Source organism: Saccharomyces cerevisiae, chromosome XII (genome assembly GCF_000146045.2).
Source record: "Saccharomyces cerevisiae S288C chromosome XII, complete sequence".
Lineage (NCBI taxonomy): Eukaryota > Fungi > Ascomycota > Saccharomycetes > Saccharomycetales > Saccharomycetaceae > Saccharomyces > Saccharomyces cerevisiae.
In genome coordinates, this window is record NC_001144.5 from 159,922 (window position 1) to 184,163 (window position 24,242).

Below are 24,242 nucleotides of genomic sequence, written 5' to 3' on the forward strand. Positions count from 1 at the left end.
TCTTTGCTATTGTATAGTTTTTCAAGATACGTAAAAGGTCTTCATCTTATCTTATATAGATGCAGGTGATTACTAGTGGGGCAAGTCGGCAGCTAATTGCGTGTGTGCGGAAGGATTGTGCAGTAGAATGGCTCCTGTAGTTATTTCAGAATCTGAAGAGGATGAGGATAGAGTTGCCATTACTAGAAGAACTAAGAGACAAGTTCATTTTGATGGCGAGGGAGATGATCGTGTAGACCAACAGCAACAGCAGCACAGTTCAAGCCACAGGGATAGGGATAAACATGTGCAGCGTAAGAAGAAGAAAAGGCTCTCGAATAGAAACCTGCAAGGTTCAAATGGTGGGTACGCTTGGGAGGATGAGATCAAGAGAAGTTGGGATTTGGTGAAAGTGGACGATGAAGGGGATATGGCATCTCTTGTGGCTAGCATAGTCGAGGCCAGAAAGAAACGTACTGCTAAGAAAAACATAACGCCATACCAAAGAGGTATTATCAGAAGTTTAATATTAACACTAGATTGTAGTGAAGCTATGTTGGAAAAGGATTTGAGACCAAACAGGCATGCCATGATTATCCAGTACGCCATAGATTTTGTCCATGAATTTTTCGACCAAAATCCGATATCTCAAATGGGTATTATCATAATGAGAAACGGTTTGGCACAACTGGTCAGCCAAGTTAGCGGAAACCCGCAGGATCACATTGATGCGTTGAAATCCATCAGGAAACAAGAACCGAAAGGAAACCCTTCATTGCAAAATGCATTGGAAATGGCAAGAGGCCTTTTATTGCCTGTTCCTGCGCATTGTACAAGGGAAGTACTGATTGTATTTGGTAGTCTTTCCACAACTGATCCTGGAGATATTCACCAAACTATCGATTCGTTAGTTTCTGAGAAAATTAGAGTGAAGGTTTTGGGGTTATCAGCTCAAGTGGCCATATGTAAAGAATTATGCAAGGCAACGAATTATGGTGATGAATCCTTCTATAAAATTTTACTCGATGAAACTCACTTAAAGGAGCTATTTAACGAGGCTGTTACCCCTTTACCCGTTAACAAAATTAATAAGGGTTTCACACTCGTAAAGATGGGGTTTCCGACAAGGATATTCGAAGATACTCCAACTTTTTGTTCGTGCCATTCCAAGTTAGTTTACGGCGGATACTTCTGTCCCAATTGTCATAGTAAAGTTTGTTCATTGCCCACAGTCTGTCCATGTTGTGACTTGATGCTAATCCTTTCTACCCACCTGGCCAGATCATATCACCATCTGATGCCGTTAAAAACATTTGCAGAAGTACCTACAACAGAAAAATTTCGATCAGAAGACTGCTTTAGTTGCCAGTCAAGATTTCCCATACTGAAAAACCATAAAAATGGTAAACTACTGACAAGTTCTCGCTATCGTTGTGAAGATTGTAAACAAGAATTTTGTGTTGACTGCGATGTGTTCATCCATGAAATCCTTCATAACTGCCCAGGCTGTGAATCCAAGCCCGTAATAACTTAACGAAAATCTGTCAGCGTATAACACGATCACTCTTCCATCATATAACAAATCCAAGTAGTAGAGAACGAAATAGTTTTTGATGGACATATAACTACATAATTATTACAAAAATAACCTCATTTAATGTCCTATTGTTTATTACGAGAAAATCTTAATAGCACTTACGGCATTAAGAATATTTATTACTATTTTCAATTTATCAGGCACTTATTCAACTAAAAAAAAAAAAAAAATTCTTTGTTTTACAATAATATTAATAATTATTTTGAATAAATATCGTTACATTCTATCATAATGTCCTCTACACGGTACAACCAAACTCACAATTCTATTTGAGTGGGCGAGAGGTTTGAATTTTTTCTTACTGGGCTGTGTGTAGGGGTCATAGATGTCGCTTGTTTGAATGAGTGAGGGTTGGAAGGTGCAATAGGTTTCTGTGGAGATTTAACCAAAACACTGTCGGTCATCCGGCTTTCTCCCTGCTTCCAGCTGTCAAAATCAATCAAGGCTTGCATACATCCCCACTCTGTAATTTTCTTACTAAGCCAGTGTAAATTCACTGGTTTAGTCAGGTAGTCGTTACAACCAGAAAGAAGTGCTTTTCTTTTATCCATCTGAGAGTTAGATGCGGTCAATGCTACAATAATCACGGGCGCCTGAGAGAATCTCTTTGAAGTACCTTTTTCAAGATTGGAGTGTGAGTTATTGAGACTTTTTTGAATGCCAATGCCATTTTGTTTTTCGAAGTCCCTAATCTGCTTGGCAGCTTCTATACCAGACAAGACAGGCAGCTGTAAATCCATAAATATTAAATGAAGACCGCCTTCCTTCCAAATATTAACAGCTTCTTGACCATTTTTAGCCAGTTTATATGAGATTTTGTGTTTCCTCAGAAAGGAACCTAAGATAGCTTGGTTGATGACGTTGTCTTCAACTATTAAAACATTAATTTTGGGGAAAACTTTTTCACTTGTGGTGGTAAAAAGGTTTGGTAAAGGATCTGGTGGAGAGGAAACAGCAAAAGGTGCGTTATAAAGCGAGTTTGAGTAATGCGGCGTTTGACTACTTGTTAATATTGGTGATGCGGGCGTAACGTCTTCTTTTCTTCTTTGTACTTCCGACATGGGTTGCGTTATGCCTATACCAGCTTCATTAAGTGATCCGCTTTCTTGCGAAGGGGATCCGGTGTTCACTTCTAACTCTGAATGAGTAATTGTGTCTTCATTATTGAAAGATGAATCCGTGTGGGCCACTGGTTTATTTCGAAAATCTACCCCTCCTTTATAACCTTTTGGTAACAGCAAGATTGCTTGCCAAGGAGACTCGGCATCCTTTTCCTCATCCTTCAGTTCTTGTGACGCTCTTCTCAATTGCTCTTCATCAGTTATTAATTTAAATTCCTGAGGGCTGCTATTGCCATCTTTACCTTTAAGATCTGCTTTATCACCAATTGTTTGCTTAAGACCTTGTTCGCCCGGAGAAATATGGTCGTCTAGATGAAAAACACCAACGGCCCCATGGTCTGTTGGTTGAGTTTTCTGCTGCGAAATTTCTTCATTCGTAGGAACATAGTCTACAACATTTAAGATATCTAAAGGCGGTACATCCTGGCGTAAATTAACATTCGAAAATATCAGCAAAGGCTGCGATGCAGGTTGGGAACCCATGGTTCCGAATAGTTCCTTATATATGTTAATAGCCAATTCATCCGGTTCAAAGATGATTTTATAAGTGCAATCATTAACTGATTCTGTGGTAAAATTTAAACCTTTTCTAATCAACGGCCTTGTGTATTTATTTTTATTATGCGGTGAGACGTATGTAAGACCAGCTGATGCCATAATTTGATTATCAGAATGAAATTTAGGGTAGGGTGAGACTGAGGCAAATCGCAGTAACGGACTTTTAGTTGTTGCTGGAAACTGTTTAGGACTAGTAGAGTATGGTCTTTGCGGGCTTAGCATTGGCGCCTCGTTGGGAGGAAAATCCACATTGGTAGTCGCGGCCACTGTCGGCACGGCGGCAAAGGCGTCGTATAATGCTCCTCTTTTCTGCGTAGGTTTAGGATGCTGGAGAACATTCCTGTCCTTTGCAAGGTCTTTTGAAAGACCAAATGATCCTGCTGTGGGGCTCACTGAACTCTTGGTATTGCTATTAACGGAAAGGTTGGCGCCACTTCCAGCACCGTTACTCTTACTTCGACAACTATTATCGTTAGTGTTGTTACTACTGGTATTGTCGGCTTGATTGTCAAATTTAGGTGCGTAGAGGCCTATTGCAATGGAAGCATTATCGTTAATTTCTCGCCATCGAGTCGAACTCAGTTTCTGAAAAAACCTGCTCTTCAAATCATCAACAGTATCTATTTCATCGAACTGTACAGCAATTGGTTGGTTTACTTCATCAGTGGAGTTGTCTATTCGTAGCCAAACCTTCCACAGTAACGCAGAATTGAGCATTTTTACTTGTCTCCCCAAAATCGATTCGTTTTTGATTTACAGCAGCCTTTCCAATATTTCTTATACAAAACGGCCGAACTTGTACTCAAAATAAACGCTATTCTGAGGTCTAAAACTAACAAAACACGTAATTTTTCTGAATAAAACAATGTCTCCAACTAGTTAACCACAGCTTGGCTAGTTTCAATGTAGTCATTCCTAACAAAAAGGCAACCAGACCTATTTATAAATATATAGCCACTATTAAATTCACTAGAAAAAAAGTCAAAGATTCAATCCAGGGGCGCTTTTAGGGCTTCGGAAAGCTGAAAAAAATAGTTAGGACACTGATATCAATAATATAGGGAATTTGAATTATTGGAAAATGGAAATTAGGTTAAGGGATACCAAAAAAAGAAACGCGATAATTATAGGCATGGAGATGAGAATAATAACTATATATGTATGCGGTTCGGTACATATTCATTGCTGACTGAAGTCTGATAGTAGTCGTGGCGAATGGAGGTACATGAAGAGCAGGTCTCTGCACCTGTAACAGGGGATGCTACAGCAAAATATCTGCTGCAATATATCTTGTCAGCAAGAGGCATTTGCCATGAAAATGCTCTCATTCTAGCCCTAATGAGATTGGAAACCGATGCTTCAACGCTTAACACTGAATGGTCGATCCAGCAGTGGGTCGACAAGCTAAATGATTATATAAACGCTATAAACGTAAAACTGAACCTTTTGGGTTACAAGATCATTCGGATCAACCACGGGATTGGTAGAAACGCAGTGACTTTAAAGGCCAAGCAGAATTTTGAGTCCTTCGAAGATAATACAGCAATAAGGGCTCACAATAATGATTATGCAGTTTTGCAATCGATAGTACTTCCGGAGAGTAACAGGTTTTTCGTATATGTTAACTTAGCATCAACAGAAGAGACTAAGTTAGCCACAAGGTTTAACCAAAACGAGATCGAGTTTATGAAATGGGCCATAGAACAATTCATGATCAGTGGAGAGACTATCGTTGAAGGGCCTGCACTGGAAACCTCGATAATTGTGAAGGAAGTCAACCGTATTCTAGTAGCAGCTACAGGAGACTCAAACCTCGCGAAATGGCGTAAGTTCAGTACGTTTACTGTAGGGTCCACCAATCTTTTCCAATTTCAAGAATTAACAGCAACGGACATCGAAGACTTACTACTCCGATTATGCGAACTGAAATGGTTTTACAGGACTCAGGAAGGGAAATTCGGTATTGATCTTCGCTGTATAGCAGAACTAGAAGAGTATCTAACATCCATGTACAATTTGAACACTTGCCAAAATTGCCACAAGCTGGCAATTCAAGGTGTCAGGTGCGGCAACGAATCATGCCGAGAAGAGAATGAGGAAACTGGAGAGAATAGTCTGTCTCAAATTTGGCATGTTGATTGTTTCAAGCATTATATTACCCATGTAAGCAAGAATTGTGATCGTTGCGGTTCATCGCTAATCACAGAGGGCGTATACGTTATTTAAACTAAAATACATAGCTTTCCGTGTTATTTACAAGACTTATCTATACAAACATTTGATTGCCCGAAGTATTTTAATCTCCTAAACGGCATGTGATTGAACACGGTTCGAGGTTTATACCACTTGTATTAGGCATATATGCAATTGCAATAACTCATTTTAGGTTCCCGTTTTACCTTATTTGCTAATACCCCTTTTTTCCAAAAAGTCCTTAGCTTCGTTTATCTTAGTGGCCAAAAATGGAGAACCACCTTTGTCAGGATGATTAGCTAACATAATTTTCCTATGAACCTCTTTCAACTTTTTTTTAGTCAATGTATTTTCTGTCAAATTCAAAATCTGTAGAGCCTCTTTAGAATTCATTTTCGGGTCAAATCCGCCTTTCAAGAAGGCAGTAGTGGATTTTCCACCGTTAAGTCCCTTCGATATTGATTTATATGCACCGGCTGTAAAATATAAAGTTAAAAAGGCCCCAAAACCTGTTATCACAGGATGTTCTCCCATGTAGTTCAAAGCTTGATCAAAATAAAGGTCCATTCCGGTCTTTTGACCCTGCGAACCATTCTGGATACCGACATTAACACCAGCTCCATCAACAGTAACGTTCGCAGAGCCATTAGTTTGACCAGGAATGGGTAGTTGTGGTGCCTCAATAGAATTACCAGTATTACTTTGAGAACTCATGATATTGTGCGGGTGGAAGTGTTTATGCAACCTTATTAAACTGTGCTCGGCCAGTGGAGACGTACAAATTCCACTACTATTCGTACTTTGTCTAGTTCAAGGGTCTCCGTCGAGTGAGTCCTACGTTGATTCAAATGGCTTTCACATTTGGTCCGATTCTCGCTCTTTAAATTTTTTGCCCGCTCGCCTCGAACTCAGCGGAGTGAAAAATTTTCACTCGTCTTTTATTAAATAATGTATTTCTAAACTCATCTCATCTCATCCCACCCTATCTCCAACTTACATCAGTTTCTATCTTGATCCGTGATATACCACTTTTAAGTTCTTCGACTTGTGATTTGAAAGATATTGCTATTCAAGCGTGAGTTGTCCATATTGTTACCACCACCTCCCCGTGATTTACATTCAGAAACTAAAAGGAAAAGGAAGTAGAAGTTTAGTAAGTATAAAAAAATGAGAATTTATCAATGCCATTTTTGCTCATCCCCATGTTATCCAGGTCATGGGATCATGTTTGTGCGTAACGATGCTAAAGAGTTTAGGTTCTGCCGTTCTAAGTGTCACAAGGCATTCAAGCAACGTCGTAACCCAAGAAAACTAAAATGGACCAAAGCTTTCAGAAAGGCTGCCGGAAAAGAATTGGCTGTGGATTCTACCTTGACTTTTGCCCAAAGAAGAAATGTCCCTGTTAGATACAATAGAGAGTTAGTTGCCACAACTTTGAAGGCTATGGCTAGAATCGAAGAAATTAGACAAAAACGTGAAAGAGCCTTCTACAAGAATAGAATGAGAGGTAACAAAGAAAAGGACTTCTTAAGAGATAAGAAATTGGTCGAATCTAACCCAGAATTATTGAGAATCAGAGAAGTTGAAATTGCCAGAAAGTTGGCTAAAGAACAAGAAAGAGCTGAATCAGTATCCGAACAAGAGGAATCTGAAGAAGAAGAGGAGGATATGGAAATCGACAGTGACGAGGAAGAGGAAGAACAATTGGAAAAGCAAAAGATTCTGCTAAAGAACAGAAGAAGAAATACAAAGAAAATTGCTTTTTAGTTAGAACAGAACCGGGCTAATTGCCTCTTTCCTTTCTTTTCTCATACTTATTTCATGGGATAAATAAGAATCACCTGTATACTATTATTTACATTACATAACATTACAATAACTATTTTCAAGGGTCCTCTTACATTCTTATCAAAGGTATTATATAATCTCAGTATATGCCAAACGTCTGACTTAGGAGTTAGAGATGTTCAGAAACTTCTCACCAAGTGGTGATTTGACAAATTCACAGAAATCACGAACGTCATTCCTGGATAGTATCTTAAAATCAATGATTTCAAAAATTGGCGGACTTTGGTGTATTCCATACCATACCCCAATGCGAACATCCAGTACCTGCCCATTTATCAATCTCAAATCATCTTTATGGGCTGAAAATAATCTTTCGCTCATATACAAACGCATCTCCTCTGCGCCATTTGTTGAATTGAGGCAATGAAGATTTCTAACTATCATTTGACAGAAAAAACCTTTAATGAATTCTTCATCCGATTTACAGAACAAGAAATCTACTAATCGAACAACAATCCTGAATCTTTTGGACGGATGAATAATGTTTGGTTCCATTCCGTTTCCACCGTAAACATTGTTATGAATATCGTAATTCGTTGCTATTTTATCCTTCAAACATTTTAAGTCTAGAACTAACTGGCTCATATAACACTGTCGTAGTTCTCTAAAAAGAGCAAATAGAGCTGTATGTAACCAATACAATATAGTGAATTATGTCCTAGAATAAGGGCATTCATTATTCTCCATCTCTGCTTCAGAGAAAAAAAAAAGAAAAAGAAAAAATAACGACAACTGCAGGACTCGAACCTGCGCGGGCAAAGCCCAAAAGATTTCTAATCTTTCGCCTTAACCACTCGGCCAAGTTGCCATATGACTATTGATTTATATCATATTACGAGCCCAAATAATACTGGGGTGTTTTGACAATCCTAATATAAACAGTCTTCGAGAAGTAACCAGTTGTCAAAACGGATTATCAGCTTGATTCAAGGAATGTTAACTGTCCTATATCATATAAAATATGAATCATACTAAATGGTGGAAGCACGGATCTTGGATCTAAACTAATTGTTCAGGCATTTATATGTTTGGGTAGTTTGGCTAAGGGAGGCCGGGTTTTATCTCATGTTGTTCGTTTTGTTATAGGATTGTTTCATATGTATTTTATGAACGTTTAGGATAATGTATTGTCAGGCTGACGTATCTCATTTTGAGATACAATAATTTAACCTATTTTATGTTAAATATTACACAAGATGATAAATATGTCAACTAAAAACTTTAACGCCGAGCTTGGCCATTACAATATAGAGCACATGCTATGATCAAATGAATTAGATGAATACAAGCCAAGAAAGCATTTTTTTAATTACACTTCATGCTTTTGTTGGAATGAAACTGTAAAATACCATCTGTTTAGTAGTATTTGTGTTACCAGTATACCGTCACATGCGGTGTAACGTGAGGACATAAAAAAGTCATCAAAATTAATGTCCCCACGTTACACTGTATATGACAGTATATACTACTGACATGAATACTAGTCGATAGTTAATACATGATTCTTATTACAACATGATGATTACAGTCTCGTCTTGGTCTGTTGTTTGACCCTACTATTTTATGCTATTTTTTGTATCTGATTTGAATTCAAGGCAATTGTTGTAATTCCATTCTTGGCATAACCCTGTGTAGATTCTACAGATAAGCTGCTTTTTTCTTTGAGTGGTGCCCCCGTTGTTTATTACCCGTCAGTATCATAACATTTGAGCATCTCACATGGTTACGAATGTAAATATGAATCAAAGAAGGTGCAAAATCAAAAAAAATCGAAAGATTTGACATGCCTATTGAAAAGGGAAAGTTGTATATCTATCAATTGTTAATTAGTTACTTGGTCATCTCCATTACCAGCTGAGGTGCTTAGTCGACAACCGCATTAAACATGAAAGTGGGTATTATAATGGGTTCTGTGAGGGCAAAGAGGGTATGCCCAGAAATTGCAGCATACGTAAAACGTACAATTGAAAATAGCGAAGAATTAATAGACCAGAAGCTGAAAATACAAGTAGTAGATTTACAACAGATTGCTCTTCCCTTATATGAAGATGATGACGAACTGATCCCTGCGCAAATAAAGAGCGTGGATGAGTATGCAGACAGCAAAACTCGATCGTGGAGTCGCATCGTAAATGCATTAGATATTATTGTATTCGTTACACCTCAATATAATTGGGGGTATCCAGCAGCCTTAAAAAATGCAATTGATCGTCTTTACCATGAATGGCACGGAAAACCTGCCCTGGTGGTAAGCTACGGCGGTCATGGCGGTAGTAAGTGTAATGACCAACTTCAAGAGGTACTACATGGTTTGAAGATGAATGTTATAGGTGGAGTGGCGGTGAAAATACCGGTAGGTACGATACCGTTACCCGAGGACATTGTACCACAACTCAGCGTGCACAATGAAGAGATCCTGCAATTACTCGCATCGTGCATCGAAACAACGAGGAATAAATAAACCATAAAATTTAACTGTAGTCGCAATAAAAGATGAAAAGCTAACACAATTATCATAGGACACTGTAATCCAGACTTTAATTAGTATTAAGTATTGAGTACAAAGTACAAAGTATTATACTAACGGTAGTTTGGGCTCTTCGATTACCCATACACTTTTAATGGACTAATTTCATCAAGTTTCATTCGAAAATTTTCTTAAAATATATATATGCGTAGTGGTATAGTATTCATATTTCATGAACTTATTTCATAAAAAAAGATAAAGCAAACCTAATATTTGGATCGGCGCTCGAAATTATTCTCAGTATTCTTCAGCATTAGACATCTTTAACATATCAATCTTTAAAAGGTTTCTTCTTCTTCTGTAGCTCGGAATATAAGCATTCATATATGACCATGTTGTAACGCGATCGAACCAAGCAACTTCTTCTTGTGCAAATTTCCTAGCAATACCAGGCACACCTCCTTGACGATCAAATGCAATTCTTTCAGTCTCTTGTTCAAAATCTTTTTGACATAAAGCCAGGTATTTTTCCTGTTGTTCAGGTTGCAGTTGAAGATACTGCTGGTAGGTGATTTCTTTGTAATAGACAGTCTTCATTTGAATATGTTCGAGACTTTTTCTCTTAATCTCTATGAATATTTTCTGTCTTGAAGCTGCCGTCTTCATAGAATGTTGTTCTATTATCCACCTCGAACATGGCCTTTTTATACGTTTTTACATTAAACATCCCCTTCATATTAGTTTGTTCTCGACTTAATTCTACTCATGCTTCTGACATTTTTTCATGCCAAGACCGGCCCTGAAAAAGGGTCCGGATATACGGATAGCGCCACACATTCAATTAGGGGAAGTATTATTTGATACATTGTCAGCACACAGCGATTTAACCCATTATTTGGCATGACAAGCAAGCTATTCGACAGTGAAAAATGCACAGAACATTCAAAATTATACTTATAATATGACTCTTTTCTTTTATTGCAGTTGGTATTATATACATATATATATATATATATATATGTATATGTTCCCCGAGACAATGGTTTTATTTCCAAAAAAAGTGTAAGTAAGTTATTTTCTGTGTATAAAAAAATAAAAGAAGCCAGATGAAGTGCCAGGTGGCGTACCAGGACTTCAGCTTTCTTTAGTTTGCATAATGAAAGTATCACTTACAGCTCCCTTGAAGGATTAGACGCTATTAACCCCGATGAAAACGCATCAACAAAACCTTTAACACAGTACTTATTTGGTGCAATACATACTCACACAAACACCTGTAGAAAATCCCCTTATATGAAAATCCCTTTTTTTTCTTGGCAAGTATTTCTGATAAAATGCGGACAACATTACCTGCTTAGCCGCCTGCCACAGAAAATAAGTAGGCTTCTCTGTAAAATGGAATAATAGGCTAGAGGTCAAAAACCTCCTCTTCAGTCATATCTATGTTTTTAAGGGTCTAGGGTCCAATTTGATGGAAAAGAACAAATGGTCGAGCATGTTAATTAATATTTGTTGCTCTGTTTGAAGAGTATATTATAAGACGAGAGGTTCTTTGAGGGAGCTTATCTTACCTTTTCTTGATTTGAAACAATTTCATTAAATGTAAACAATTATCAACTAGAAGCAAATATAAAGCCAGAAGGAAGAATTTGCTATGAACATTAAGACTTTGTGTCATCCAGAATATAAAAGAATCTCCGTTGAATCGTTATTGAATCCGGTAGAGGAGACAATAGACTGCGAAAAACCTCACTCTCAAACAAAAATCAATACTGCTAAACCCATTAGTGCATCTTTGTATGTCACAACGAATAATACTGCTGTTGTTCAGCACAATGTCCAAAAGAGGAAAGGCGTCACCAGGAGATGTCCACAGTGTGCGGTGATAAAAACTTCTCCGCAATGGAGAGAGGGTCCTGATGGAGAGGTGACATTGTGTAATGCCTGTGGATTATTTTATAGAAAAATATTTTTGGTTTTTGGCAAGGATCTGGCAAAACGGTACTTTAACGAAATAAAAGGTGTGAGCGTCAAACGAAAAGTTCCAAAGAGCCTCTATGGAGTTACAAGAACGCGTTAAGAGAATTTATTTCTGCTCGGAATGTTATATACTTATGTCAAAGCAGTGATTATACATTTATCGACTTTAAACAGTTGATAACGAACATTATGTGTTATTCGAAAGTCAAAGTGCCATACAAAACAAGTGGTTTCTCAGTTCTTGCAATTTTTCTTTATCAGCGTAGTCCCAGAAAAAAAAATCATCACTGGAAATGTAAGATGAATTCAAGTATCAAGTGCCGTTGGTATTATAGTTTATCAATTAATACGTAAATATATATATATATATATATATATATATATATGACTATAGTGGCATACTTCTCAATGGACTGTTGCTTCTATCATTTTATACATGCGTTCAACTTTGAAGATTATCACAAAAACCTCAAACTTTTCAATTAATCTGCCCCGGTCATTTAAGTTAGCTCTTTTAGGACTCTCATGTTTTCAAAAAATAGATTGAAAAGAGCATTGGTGGCCCTACTTTCAATCCATTGATCATGATTCTTCGAGCTATCGCTAAAATATTCCACCGGATTCAGAGTTCTTTCCTTTACTGATATCGTAAGAAGACTCGCCTTCGTTTCCGTTACCAGACCTGACAAAAAACTCATCCCATACAGATCCCGAAGTAACCTGGAAAAGGATATCCATGATATCTTGATTATTGGTATACGACTGGCAATTCAATGCAGAAGACGTATTTGTAGAAGCACTTTCATTTATCACTTGATTACCTTCGCTTACATCTAAAGTATTAAACTGGGAAACATTGCTGTGTTTTTCCAGTTCGGTAAAAAATTCATCTAGAGGTATATCAAAAGGTGCTTTTTCTTCAAAATTGGTTCTATTAAAAACCTTGTTATCAAAAGTACCGTCGTCAAAACCAAGTACGTTCGTTTTTTTATCATAACTTGACATGCGGTTTGCCTGAGAGGTTAGGGGATTTGAATCCGAAAATATCCCTTTGGCATCATTTATTTGCATAAATTTTAACTTTATTACAACTGATGATAAAATTTTGTAACTCGTGTAACAGGTTTTCGCAGATTCGCAAAAACCTATCAGATTCTTCAGTACTATCAACACTTTTTCAGTGTACTCTGACACTTTTTCTTGACAATCATTTATGTTGTTTTTTGAGTAAAAATTTACGTAAAGGTAAGTCATACCTGTCATGAACATGTTATGAACTGCTACCCACGTGTAACCAATTTTTTTATTGACACAAAGATTGTAAAATACGTCTATGGTGCCCTTCGTACTGTCCAGGACAATTTTAAAAGCGGTATCATTCAAAGTAGGGAATTTTGGAGAAAGTCCATAAAGAATGCTCTTCGAGTAATGATAGTTCAGATCAAACCAGATGCTGTTAAATTTGCAATTCATCATCTCAAAGTTTTTGGGAACGTCCACTTGGAACCAACGCTCAAGCTCATTGTAGGTTTCAATCCGCCAGCTCTCGAGATCCATAAACCTCCTCGGCAATTCTGCACCGGGCGCGTAGAGTATTCTCACTATACTAGCTTGGATTCTTCTGATTTTATACATGGCCAATGCGATAACTTTTGAAGACGGATTTGGGCTTGGTAAGTCTGAGTAGTCGTCAATTTCTCGGTTAGTTAATGTGATGAAGGAATCGTCCAAAAGGCTAGGATACCTGGTGGTGATGCTTTCTTCAGGTATACCAAAAGGTCGACCAAAATACGAGCAAATTTGCCGATCTAAGGAGTAAACGCACCAAAATAGACGCCTGCGTATTTCTCTGGTAAAGGCGTCATAATTTTTATTAATTTTTTCCGAATGTAGTCCTAGGTCAACCGTTAGTCTTAGTACAGAACCCATAGTATACCAAACACCGGGGACATTAGGTCTCATTATTGAATAGATTACCATGAGCAAAGTGCCTGCCAATGCCTCCAACCTGTCTGAAGATGAAAATAAAGATGCAATATATTTAGTAGCGCGTCTCTTATATGTCGCGACAGTAGTAATATCTGACTTAAGTACCTGCGTAGCATGGCCAATAGCAAATATAATGTTTAAAAAAAAATAAGGTATGTGAAATTTTGTCGGTAGTTCAACTATCGGACGCATGTTGACTTTTTGAGATGTCTCCCAAGTGTCATACCATGGAACATCCACGGAAGAGCATACGTCAATCTTCTCAGTAACGTTCTCCCTTTTTGGTTCAGTATGCGCACTAAAAGCACTGGTAATTGGAATTTCGAACGCGCTATTTATGCCTGTCTGATCAGATGCCAATGCAATATTGGGATTCCAGGGACCATAAATAGGTTCAAAGTATTTTTTCAGGAAAAGTTCTCTATGCAGCAAAGGTAACTGGGAATTAGTATCTACAAAAAACCTGGATATCATAACTTCAGCGGCATGTCGAGGTGGTAGTTCCAATGGATCAAAGTGTGGATTGTTTTCAGCCTCTGCATATCCATTGTATTTCTGTTCCCTTTGTTTAATATCTTCATCCAGAACGTCATCTCCGGAATCTTGACGAAAATTAGTTGCCGTGAAGACTAATTTCGCAAAGGAAATACCCGATGAATCTCCTAAAAAAGAGTTAAAACTACTTTCTCTCATCGTGCCCAGCGCACTGATCTCCTTATTACATCGGCGTAGCTCTTCCGCTCTTGCATCTGAAGTCATAGGGCTGCCTGTCTCGGGTAATAAAGCGCTACCATCTTGTTTTTTTGAGTTTACCAGAAATTCCTTGCGTTGTACATTTATAGTCTGTGGGCTTGCCATAGACTTGCTCGTTATAGCTGAGGATGCCATAGAATTCCCTTTCTGAACCAAATAATCCGCCAATAAGCCATTATGTGGCAATATTCCCTCTTCTCCCAAAGATGAAACTGAACTGTACTTTTTCAAATCAAAAGGTTCATCATCACTTGTAGCAGGTATATTTCCTCGTATTTTCGTGGGATCTACTCCATATTCTTTCAACACACGCATCATGACAGCCAATCTATCTTCCAGAAAAAAGACGTAAGATCTTGGAACGTCCTTTCCGGTGGCTGGGTCCAAAGAAACACATGGTACCTCTAATTTTGCACACCTCTTACAGCTAGGAAACTCCTGATCACATTTAATTTTTTTCAATCGACATCGTTTACATGCAGTTCTAGATTTGGAAATTCCTATATTAGGAGAATCTCCTCTTTTTGATAAATCTGTTCTATTACTTTTTTTGGAGTTAAATTTTTTCTGCTTCATGATTTAATCATCATCTTCGTATGTTTTATGTACTCTAAAGGGTTACTCCTGTGCGAATAAAGCAAACCACTTTACGTTACTAAAATTTTTCACATTTGGTATTGTGAGTATTTTATGAAGCTCATCGCGGTAAAAGAAAAAAATAGAGAATCTGTGATTATAGTTTAAAAAGGATGTAGACAAAGGATATCAGCGATAAAGGTGGCCATAATTGGACGAAGACAAATAATTCACTTCCTTAATAATGAAGTTGGGTATTATACCTTACCAGGAAGGTACTGATATTGTTTACAAGAATGCTCTCCAGGGTCAGCAAGAAGGGAAGAGACCTAATTTACCACAGATGGAAGCAACGCACCAAATCAAGTCATCGGTTCAGGGTACAAGTTATGAGTTTGTCCGCACAGAAGATATTCCATTGAATCGAAGACATTTTGTGTACAGACCGTGTTCCGCAAATCCCTTTTTCACTATTTTGGGGTATGGCTGTACAGAATACCCATTTGACCACTCTGGAATGAGCGTCATGGACAGATCTGAAGGGTTGTCAATTAGTCGAGATGGAAATGATCTGGTAAGTGTCCCGGATCAATACGGTTGGAGAACTGCAAGAAGCGATGTGTGTATTAAAGAAGGAATGACGTATTGGGAAGTGGAGGTAATTCGTGGAGGAAACAAGAAATTCGCAGACGGTGTTAATAATAAGGAAAATGCTGATGATTCAGTAGACGAAGTACAAAGTGGCATATACGAAAAAATGCACAAACAAGTGAATGACACCCCGCATCTACGATTTGGAGTTTGCAGAAGAGAGGCCAGTTTAGAGGCTCCCGTAGGGTTTGATGTGTACGGGTATGGTATTAGAGACATTTCGTTAGAATCTATCCACGAAGGAAAATTGAATTGCGTCCTAGAAAATGGTTCGCCATTGAAAGAGGGTGATAAAATCGGATTTCTACTGAGTCTTCCTAGCATTCATACACAAATCAAACAAGCTAAGGAGTTTACCAAAAGAAGAATTTTTGCACTGAACTCCCATATGGATACGATGAATGAACCATGGAGAGAAGATGCTGAGAATGGGCCTTCAAGGAAAAAATTAAAACAAGAGACAACGAACAAAGAATTTCAAAGGGCGCTATTAGAAGATATTGAATATAACGACGTCGTCCGCGATCAAATCGCCATCAGGTATAAGAACCAGTTGTTCTTTGAGGCAACGGACTATGTAAAGACAACGAAACCGGAATATTATTCTTCTGATAAGAGGGAAAGGCAAGACTATTACCAGTTAGAGGATTCATATCTTGCTATCTTTCAAAATGGTAAGTACCTAGGCAAAGCATTTGAAAATTTAAAGCCGTTGTTACCACCGTTCAGTGAGTTACAATACAATGAAAAGTTCTATCTTGGATATTGGCAACATGGTGAAGCTCGTGATGAGTCCAATGATAAAAACACAACCAGTGCCAAAAAGAAAAAGCAGCAACAAAAGAAAAAGAAGGGATTGATACTCAGAAACAAATACGTAAATAATAACAAACTGGGTTACTATCCAACAATCAGCTGTTTTAACGGTGGAACAGCGAGGATAATTAGTGAAGAAGATAAATTGGAGTACCTCGATCAAATCCGATCAGCTTACTGTGTTGACGGGAATTCAAAAGTTAACACACTGGATACATTGTACAAAGAACAGATAGCTGAAGACATAGTATGGGATATAATCGATGAGTTGGAGCAAATTGCCCTACAGCAATAAAGCAGCATTCAAAGAAGAATAATTAAAACACACTGAAAGTGTGTTTCTTATATATGGTTATACATTCATGAAGATGAGTTCGTAATCGTTATCTTCTTCAAATTCTGAAAGTGTAAGGACGTCACCACTTCGTAGCTCTATATATCTCGCTCCAGGAATTACAACGTTGTTCAAACATGTCCCATTGGACGAATCCAAATCCATTACATAACATTTCAAAATGCCACGAACGTTCCTGAACTGGATGACGCAGTGCTGCTTTGAGGATGTTTCTTCGGGTATACCAATGTCTGCGACAACGATCTCCGTTCTATCGTCGAGATCTGTATCCAGACTGTGGCCCAGTTCACGACCGACTAAATAACAGCTCCTGCCGTTCAAATCGTATCTTTTCCACGGTCCTTTATCCTTGTCATTCTTTCTGTATATCACTAGTTCATACATAGTCCTATCTCGCGCCTCCAGTCCTAGCATATCCATGTAGTTATCTGGAGAAATAGCGTCCTGCGGCTCCACATGTTTTAAAGCTATACCTTCTTTGTTATTCGACTCCAGCTCTAACAGACCGGAAGGGCTGAAGTCTGGCATAATATCGATGTACTGCGATTTGAATTTCTTGTCATCATGGCCATAATTTCTGGTGTTATAAGGTCTTTTGCGTCTGTGAAACATGTCTATACGCAAATGGAGTCGGAAATGAAGTACACCATGCTTGCTGTGGCTTTTACGTTATACCAAGGCTTCTATTGTAGGACGCCTTTATTGTCAATTATGTGAAAAGAAAGCAAAAAAAAGAAAAAGAAAAATGAAAAAAGATGAACGTGTGAATGAAAAAAAACTATTTCGAGATGAGATGAGATTAAATGAACAGGATTAAGAATACATTTTCTGTTGCTAAGAGATTAAAACTAAGCAAAGTTATGACGAACTCAGAATTACCGAGCATATTCGAAGGAACTGTTGATTTAGGGATTATTGGTGGTACAGGTTTATATAACCTTGACTGTCTGGAGCCCATCGCTTTGCTTCCACCCATGGTAACACCATGGGGTACCACATCGTCTCCTGTCACAATCTCTCAGTTCGTAGGAACTAACAGCCACTTTCACGTTGCGTTCATAGCCAGACACGGTATTAACCACGAATACCCACCCACTAAAGTCCCATTTAGAGCAAACATGGCGGCCTTAAAGAACTTAAATTGTAAAGCCGTTCTTTCTTTTAGTGCCGTGGGGTCTTTACAACCCCATATAAAGCCTAGAGATTTTGTGTTACCACAGCAAATAATCGACAGAACTAAAGGCATAAGACATTCTTCATATTTCAACGATGAAGGCTTGGTAGGTCACGTTGGTTTCGGACAGCCGTTCTCTCAAAAATTCGCAGAGTATATCTATCAATTCAAGAACGAGATAACAAATCCTGAATCCGAAGAACCGTGCCATTTGCATTACGACAAGGATATGACCGTTGTGTGTATGGAAGGCCCACAATTCTCCACGCGCGCTGAATCCAAGATGTACAGAATGTTTGGTGGCCATGTTATTAACATGAGTGTTATTCCAGAAGCCAAATTGGCGCGTGAGTGTGAGCTGCCTTACCAGATGATTTGTATGTCTACCGATTACGACGCATGGAGAGATGAGGCAGAACCTGTTACCGTAGAAACCGTTATTGGTAATTTGACGAATAATGGGCGCAATGCAAATATTTTAGCTTCTAAGATCATCGTCTCAATGGCCAAGGAAATCCCAGAGTTCATGCATACTGGCGATGGGCTGCGCGGTTCCATCAAGAAATCTATCTCTACCAAACCAGAGGCTATGTCCAAGGAAACCTTAGAAAGACTAAGATACTTATTTCCAAACTATTGGTAATGGTTGCCGCTAATCATATGTAAAATATAAATAGGAGAGAAAACATATATAGCTATGGAAAGTATTAAATGTTTTTTTGCTGTTTTTATATTTTCCCCCTTGGGGACTGTGAGTTCATCATATATGCATATTTGCTACTTGGAATGTAGCCCTTCCTAGTTACAGGGGTATGCGGCGAGTTATTGTCATTGTTAGCGCTCACTAATGTGCTACTGATACCGCTATGCCTCTGCAGTGTGCCAAATACATTCTTTGTGTGTAAGGATTGAGATTGTAGTTTCGTCTGTTCCTCCGCCATTTCCCTTTGTCTTGCTTTCAAAGGCGTCTCTAAGCCTTTGAAGAGATATGCTGGATGATTTTTGAGATTTGTTTGAGGAATATGTGTTTTGTTCTGTGCCATTTGGCTGATCTTAGAAGTGGATACGTAGTGGGGGTGTTGTGGCTGCAACCCAGTATCGACAGATGATTGCATGTCTACCCCCAGGAGCTTCTTTTGCCTGTCAGTGAGATTCAAATCACTTACTTTGACGGTGGATAAGAGCTTCCAAAGAGAAAACAGTATATTGAGCGAGATTAATAGGTGGAACAAGTAGTCAAGAAGTTCTGCATTCAACCAACTGAACGTGGTGTGATATATGATGTTAGCCTTCTTTAACGTGTGAAATGTCAACATGTACAGATGGATTCTGGATAGCCGGTTGCAAAACTGTCTCCCAACATGAGTGTTGTTCCAAAAGAACTTGATGAACTTCACCAGCAGGTTCCAGAACGCAAACGCAATTACGTTTGTCATAATTCTCTGCGTCTCCATTTCCTTGTTTACCGTTCGCCGTGATAGCTCCTTGAGCACAGGACTTTCAAAGTTGCCCAATTTAAACATTGGTGTGTCATTTTGTGATTGTGATGAGGGTTTGCTGTCTGTGTCCGGCAATGGTCCCGGCACGTCATTATCGTCCAGGCCCAATTGGCCCGCCTGAATCTTCATAGTTCCCTCTATTATTTTTTTGCCTCTGCGGATATATTAAAAGTCTGTATATTGTCAAGTTCTTATAATATAAATCTTTTTGTTCATCATAACCATCTTATTAATTGTTATTATTTCTATCATTATTACTATTAGCACAAATTTCATTTTTTTTTTTTTTCATTTTTCTTTAGACTTTAGCCCTAATTAGACCTGAGAAATATTATTATAACCTGAGAAAGGTTTATAAAAAGAACATTATAACCTACAAAAAAGATACTTAAACCCTGAAGTTAATAGGTTTGGACCCTCTTTTTTTTTTTTTGCTTTTTTTTAGAAAACCTCAGTATTCACAGTCTAAGGAACAGATAAAGAGAAGCTTTATGAAAGCAGTCCACAGTGCCACGAACTTTGACATATATAATTGACTTGTGGGGGCTACCGACTGGCTTATATTTCTAAAATTTAGAGATTTGATTATCTTTTTCGCAGCGCGTAAAAGAAACCCACGAAGCATCGCTTAATTTACACATATTCTTCGTTCTCCCCTTTTGGAGAGGATTTAAGCTAAGATATATCTTTCTTCGAGCGCAGTGCTGCTTTTGAGTTCTTTCGTTTTAATTTTCCACTTATTTGGCAATAAAAACTGAGTGAAGAGTGCTTCTCTGTCTGTTTTAGGGAGCTTTTTCAGATCATCATCAGATGGGATTTATAGCAAATATACTGTGCTGTTCTTCAGATACTTCCAAAACACATCGTCAACGCCAACCACCAGAAACTAATCACAACCGCAACCGCAACCGTAAGCACAGTTCAAACAAAGCTCAAACTCAGGGTCGTAAGCAGAAGGCTACTCCAAACGGCGACAAGATGCAATATTCCACACCGGAGATCCTTTTGTCTAGTTCCGATTCAGGCAGCAATGCGGGTTCCAAGACAATGCAGGAGAATGGGAATAGCGGCAATGGAAAACTAGCACCTTTATCAAGAGATCACTCCAACAACTCGTACGATGAGGAGAAAGAATATGAAGATTATAATGAAGGAGACGTAGAAATGACGGAGGTTAACAATGCCGGAGAAGAAGAAGAAGAAGATGACGAAGCAAAAGAAAAGCAAGACCATGTCGTTCATGAATATAACGTTGACGCAGATAGAAATTCCAGTATTAATGACGAGGCGCCACCACAACAGGGTCTGTATCAGGTGGGTCAAGAAGATATGAATCCACAATATGTCGCCAGCAGTCCTGATAATGATTTAAACTTGATACCTACAACGGAGGAGGACTTCTCTGACCTGACGCATTTGCAACCAGACCAGTACCATGCCCCCGGATACGACACTCTGCTACCACCCAAGTTGCAAGAATTTCAACAGAAAAAATGTCTGATATTGGATCTAGACGAAACTTTGGTACATTCTTCCTTTAAATATATGCATTCAGCTGATTTCGTTTTGCCCGTCGAAATCGATGATCAAGTTCACAATGTCTATGTTATTAAGAGGCCAGGCGTCGATGAGTTCTTGAACAGGGTGAGTCAACTATACGAAGTTGTTGTGTTCACGGCAAGTGTTTCGAGGTATGCAAACCCCCTTTTAGATACGTTGGACCCTAATGGAACCATCCATCATCGATTATTCAGAGAAGCTTGTTATAACTACGAAGGTAACTACATCAAGAACTTATCGCAGATCGGAAGACCATTGTCCGAAACAATCATCTTAGATAATTCGCCGGCCTCTTACATCTTTCATCCGCAACATGCTGTTCCGATATCTTCTTGGTTCTCTGATACTCATGATAATGAGTTACTAGATATTATCCCACTTTTGGAGGACCTTTCATCAGGAAACGTGTTGGATGTGGGGAGCGTGTTGGATGTGACGATATAGATTTCTCAGTAACATAAAAAGCAGGCTCTTTTTATTACCCCCCCCTTCGGTTATATGTTTGGACGAACTCATGTTTCTCTTTTTATACAGAAGACTTCACCGGATATTTATAAACTTAATGAATTAATTTGCTTATTACATGTATCAATTGTACTTTACGTGTAACATCTACAGATACATATATCCGTATATACTAGCATATATATAAATATATACTCTATACATATATCTATTTATTATGCTTTTCTTTCCTCTTTTTATGGCATATTATATTTTACAAAGAAACCACAAAGAAAAAACTTTTACCTCACCTTGCATTAGGAAACCTCAAATTTTCTATCATTGGCTTACCAATTCTATCTATAACATCATGCGCCCATAAAACGTCCAGATGGGAATACTCATCAATATACCAGATTTTGTACACTGCATTTGCTTCATGATTAATGAAGTGATTAATTAATCGTTCACCATCTACTAATCTATCTTGCTTTGGAATAAACATTATAATGTGTGGAAATTCTTCACTATTTTGTCTTTTCGGATTTAAGTGTAGTTTGTTGTTATCCAAATTATTGCCACTGTCATCATCATTCTTGGCAATAGGAAACCATGTCTTTTTATCTGGAAAAATTTTCTCTGCACCCTTCTTAAAACTTAGCTTATTAGGAAGAGGTGACAACCACCATTGCATTAGTTTGACGGAAATATGGACTGGTGAAAATAAGAAATTTCGGTCCCTTAAAACTCTATCCCATAAGACATCGTTCCAATCAAATAGGTAGTTAAACATGATGTATGAGAGGAACGAAAAAATCTTGGTCCCAACCATTAGTTTTCTCATTGTCATCATAAGAGGTATAAACGATCTTCTACCAAAGTACCACGGAGAATCAATACCTTTTGCCATTAGCCTCACAAATGCTTTTTCATCCAATAAAGGTCCAGGGTACACTGCAGGTGCCAAAGCAACAAAGTTTTCCAGCTTATCGACTAATTTAAAATCACTTGCGTATAGTTTCTCACCGTTGACAAGCCCCATAAACCCTTGTGTTGTACCTTGTGAATGCGCCACGAGCGATAGTTTAGCATATCCGGTACTATCAAGTACATAATTTATAAGTGCTTTTAAATCGTATTGAACCATCTGGTGCATATCCCAATCCCATTTTTTGGAATGATCATTACCTAATTTTTTCATGTTCCACTTGGCATTTAAGCCACATCTGTTATTCCCCAACCAAACATCAAATCCAGATTCATAAAGGAAGTATGCCAGAGATTTTCTACCTGAAGATGCGAAGGCCCCGCAACTTTGCAAAAGACCGTGTAATAGCAAAATGGGTTCACGTTTCACTTCCTCTACGCCATCGTTTAACCTGGACTTGAAGTGCCACAAATCAATGATAAAACCGTCGTCTGTCTCCACCTCAAATTCTTCAATATCAATACCATACTCTTTATAATAGTACTTTAAGTCAGGTACCAGCTTGGTATCCTCCGCAAGCGCAATGTTTTGGAAGGGATTCTCTGCAGCATATGGGGCTTGGTTCACATTCGTTTCCATTTTAATATTAGCATTTCCATCACCGTTCTCTGATAAAGAGGCATTACTAGTCATGGACAGCTTGCTAGTCACAGTACGGTCATATTCAATATTATTTTCCTGATCCCGCTGTAAATCTAAGGGCGTTGTGGAAGATATTGACAAAGGTCTAGAGTGACGTGCTGGTCGTTTCTTCTTCTTGTCATTTGGCTGGATCTTGGTTCTCGAACTTCTTGTATCTCTTGGATCATTTTTATGTTGGAAATGAACTGTCACGTAATTCTTCCATAGTGACAAAATGAATAACCCCGTCATAAACGAAGTGAGAATTATTGCGCTCACCAACCGCTGAACCTCATCAACCACCTTATTTACCATGCTTATCGTAAAGGTGCCACGGGGATCCCAATGATAGTTGAGTATTTCCCAACAATTTTAATTATACCTTTGATGAGAAACATTTGCGTACTATTTGTGTGAAAAAAAATGAAGAACTTAATGCGCGAATTATTGGGATAACAACGCCAATGGTGAATCAAAATATTAACAATGACAAAAAGAATGGGCTATTTTTGTACAAAATACTGTTGCAAATATGATATCATATGAATTCCAAACTCATCTACCGAAAGGAAAAGATAGCTCATTGAACGCTTCATCCGAAAACAAAGAATTGTATGTACAAGCCACGCACTTTAATAACACAATTCTATTGCAAATCAGACTAAATGGGGAAATGGATTCCACCTATGAGGTATCTTCAAAAGGACTAAACCCAATTCTCGATATCAACGTACCACTGGCAGGAAACCTAGGAAACACGGGTGGCGATTATGACGATGAGGAAGAAGAATTTGTAAGAGACCATTTATCTGATTATCAAGTGGTTACCAAGTTGGGAGATAGTGCCGATCCTAAAGTACCCGTGGTATGCGTACAGATTGCCGAACTATATAGGAGAGTTATTCTACCAGAAGTGAGCGGTACGATGGCCCAAGACAACATGCAATTCAGCTTGCTGATATCCATGAGCAGTAAGATATGGAGAGCAACGAAGGAACAAAGCGCTGACGATAATGATTTTGGCAAATTAGTTTTTGTGTTAAAGTGTATCAAAGATATGTATGCAAAGTGAT

At 38.3% G+C, this 24,242-nt stretch overlaps 17 protein-coding genes and 1 non-coding gene across 18 annotated transcripts, besides 1 other annotated feature; 9 read left to right on the top strand and 9 right to left on the bottom strand.

Moving 5' to 3' along the window:
- Positions 1-127: 127 nt before the first annotated feature.
- On the top strand, positions 128-1,513 carry SSL1 (TFIIH/NER complex subunit SSL1; the record flags this gene model as incomplete). The annotated part of the gene is made up of 1 exon (NM_001181892.1): positions 128-1,513. The coding sequence occupies one exon, from the start codon at positions 128-130 to the stop codon at positions 1,511-1,513; it is 1,386 nt and encodes a 461-aa protein (NP_013105.1).
- Positions 1,514-1,833: 320 nt separating this feature from the next.
- Positions 1,834-3,972, bottom strand: SSK1 (mitogen-activated protein kinase kinase kinase SSK1; the record flags this gene model as incomplete). Its single annotated transcript, NM_001181893.1, has 1 exon — positions 1,834-3,972. The coding sequence occupies one exon, from the start codon at positions 3,970-3,972 to the stop codon at positions 1,834-1,836; it is 2,139 nt and encodes a 712-aa protein (NP_013106.1).
- A 498-nt stretch (positions 3,973-4,470) lies between these two features.
- On the top strand, positions 4,471-5,481 carry NSE1 (Smc5-Smc6 complex subunit NSE1; the record flags this gene model as incomplete). Its single annotated transcript, NM_001181894.1, has 1 exon — positions 4,471-5,481. The coding sequence occupies one exon, from the start codon at positions 4,471-4,473 to the stop codon at positions 5,479-5,481; it is 1,011 nt and encodes a 336-aa protein (NP_013107.1).
- A 174-nt stretch (positions 5,482-5,655) lies between these two features.
- Positions 5,656-6,162, bottom strand: PAM18 (Pam18p; the record flags this gene model as incomplete). Its single annotated transcript, NM_001181895.1, has 1 exon — positions 5,656-6,162. One exon carries the CDS (start codon positions 6,160-6,162, stop codon positions 5,656-5,658), a length of 507 nt encoding a protein of 168 aa, NP_013108.1.
- Positions 6,163-6,615: 453 nt separating this feature from the next.
- RLP24 (ATPase-activating ribosome biosynthesis protein) lies at positions 6,616-7,215 on the top strand (the record flags this gene model as incomplete). The annotated part of the gene is made up of 1 exon (NM_001181896.1): positions 6,616-7,215. The coding sequence occupies one exon, from the start codon at positions 6,616-6,618 to the stop codon at positions 7,213-7,215; it is 600 nt and encodes a 199-aa protein (NP_013109.1).
- A 183-nt stretch (positions 7,216-7,398) lies between these two features.
- TEN1 (Ten1p) lies at positions 7,399-7,881 on the bottom strand (the record flags this gene model as incomplete). The annotated part of the gene is made up of 1 exon (NM_001181897.1): positions 7,399-7,881. One exon carries the CDS (start codon positions 7,879-7,881, stop codon positions 7,399-7,401), a length of 483 nt encoding a protein of 160 aa, NP_013110.1.
- A 141-nt stretch (positions 7,882-8,022) lies between these two features.
- On the bottom strand, positions 8,023-8,104 carry YNCL0002C. Its single transcript has one exon. It is a non-coding gene; the product is annotated as a tRNA-Ser (tRNA).
- A 17-nt stretch (positions 8,105-8,121) lies between these two features.
- Positions 8,122-8,459: a long terminal repeat (Ty3 LTR).
- A 722-nt stretch (positions 8,460-9,181) lies between these two features.
- Positions 9,182-9,757, top strand: LOT6 (flavin-dependent quinone reductase; the record flags this gene model as incomplete). Its single annotated transcript, NM_001181898.1, has 1 exon — positions 9,182-9,757. One exon carries the CDS (start codon positions 9,182-9,184, stop codon positions 9,755-9,757), a length of 576 nt encoding a protein of 191 aa, NP_013111.1.
- A 303-nt stretch (positions 9,758-10,060) lies between these two features.
- YLR012C (uncharacterized protein) lies at positions 10,061-10,360 on the bottom strand (the record flags this gene model as incomplete). The annotated part of the gene is made up of 1 exon (NM_001181899.1): positions 10,061-10,360. One exon carries the CDS (start codon positions 10,358-10,360, stop codon positions 10,061-10,063), a length of 300 nt encoding a protein of 99 aa, NP_013112.2.
- A 1,057-nt stretch (positions 10,361-11,417) lies between these two features.
- On the top strand, positions 11,418-11,843 carry GAT3 (Gat3p; the record flags this gene model as incomplete). Its single annotated transcript, NM_001181900.1, has 1 exon — positions 11,418-11,843. The coding sequence occupies one exon, from the start codon at positions 11,418-11,420 to the stop codon at positions 11,841-11,843; it is 426 nt and encodes a 141-aa protein (NP_013113.1).
- A 503-nt stretch (positions 11,844-12,346) lies between these two features.
- On the bottom strand, positions 12,347-15,061 carry PPR1 (Ppr1p; the record flags this gene model as incomplete). The annotated part of the gene is made up of 1 exon (NM_001181901.1): positions 12,347-15,061. The coding sequence occupies one exon, from the start codon at positions 15,059-15,061 to the stop codon at positions 12,347-12,349; it is 2,715 nt and encodes a 904-aa protein (NP_013114.1).
- Positions 15,062-15,305: 244 nt separating this feature from the next.
- On the top strand, positions 15,306-16,823 carry BRE2 (Bre2p; the record flags this gene model as incomplete). The annotated part of the gene is made up of 1 exon (NM_001181902.1): positions 15,306-16,823. One exon carries the CDS (start codon positions 15,306-15,308, stop codon positions 16,821-16,823), a length of 1,518 nt encoding a protein of 505 aa, NP_013115.1.
- Positions 16,824-16,880: 57 nt separating this feature from the next.
- On the bottom strand, positions 16,881-17,495 carry PML1 (Pml1p; the record flags this gene model as incomplete). The annotated part of the gene is made up of 1 exon (NM_001181903.1): positions 16,881-17,495. The coding sequence occupies one exon, from the start codon at positions 17,493-17,495 to the stop codon at positions 16,881-16,883; it is 615 nt and encodes a 204-aa protein (NP_013116.1).
- Positions 17,496-17,686: 191 nt separating this feature from the next.
- MEU1 (S-methyl-5-thioadenosine phosphorylase) lies at positions 17,687-18,700 on the top strand (the record flags this gene model as incomplete). The annotated part of the gene is made up of 1 exon (NM_001181904.1): positions 17,687-18,700. One exon carries the CDS (start codon positions 17,687-17,689, stop codon positions 18,698-18,700), a length of 1,014 nt encoding a protein of 337 aa, NP_013117.1.
- An 85-nt stretch (positions 18,701-18,785) lies between these two features.
- POM34 (Pom34p) lies at positions 18,786-19,685 on the bottom strand (the record flags this gene model as incomplete). The annotated part of the gene is made up of 1 exon (NM_001181905.1): positions 18,786-19,685. The coding sequence occupies one exon, from the start codon at positions 19,683-19,685 to the stop codon at positions 18,786-18,788; it is 900 nt and encodes a 299-aa protein (NP_013118.1).
- A 681-nt stretch (positions 19,686-20,366) lies between these two features.
- On the top strand, positions 20,367-21,560 carry PSR2 (putative phosphatase; the record flags this gene model as incomplete). The annotated part of the gene is made up of 1 exon (NM_001181906.1): positions 20,367-21,560. One exon carries the CDS (start codon positions 20,367-20,369, stop codon positions 21,558-21,560), a length of 1,194 nt encoding a protein of 397 aa, NP_013119.1.
- Positions 21,561-21,867: 307 nt separating this feature from the next.
- YEH2 (sterol esterase) lies at positions 21,868-23,484 on the bottom strand (the record flags this gene model as incomplete). The annotated part of the gene is made up of 1 exon (NM_001181907.1): positions 21,868-23,484. One exon carries the CDS (start codon positions 23,482-23,484, stop codon positions 21,868-21,870), a length of 1,617 nt encoding a protein of 538 aa, NP_013120.1.
- Positions 23,485-23,701: 217 nt separating this feature from the next.
- On the top strand, positions 23,702-24,241 carry IRC25 (Irc25p; the record flags this gene model as incomplete). The annotated part of the gene is made up of 1 exon (NM_001181908.1): positions 23,702-24,241. One exon carries the CDS (start codon positions 23,702-23,704, stop codon positions 24,239-24,241), a length of 540 nt encoding a protein of 179 aa, NP_013121.1.
- Between the last annotated feature and the right edge of the window lies 1 nt (position 24,242).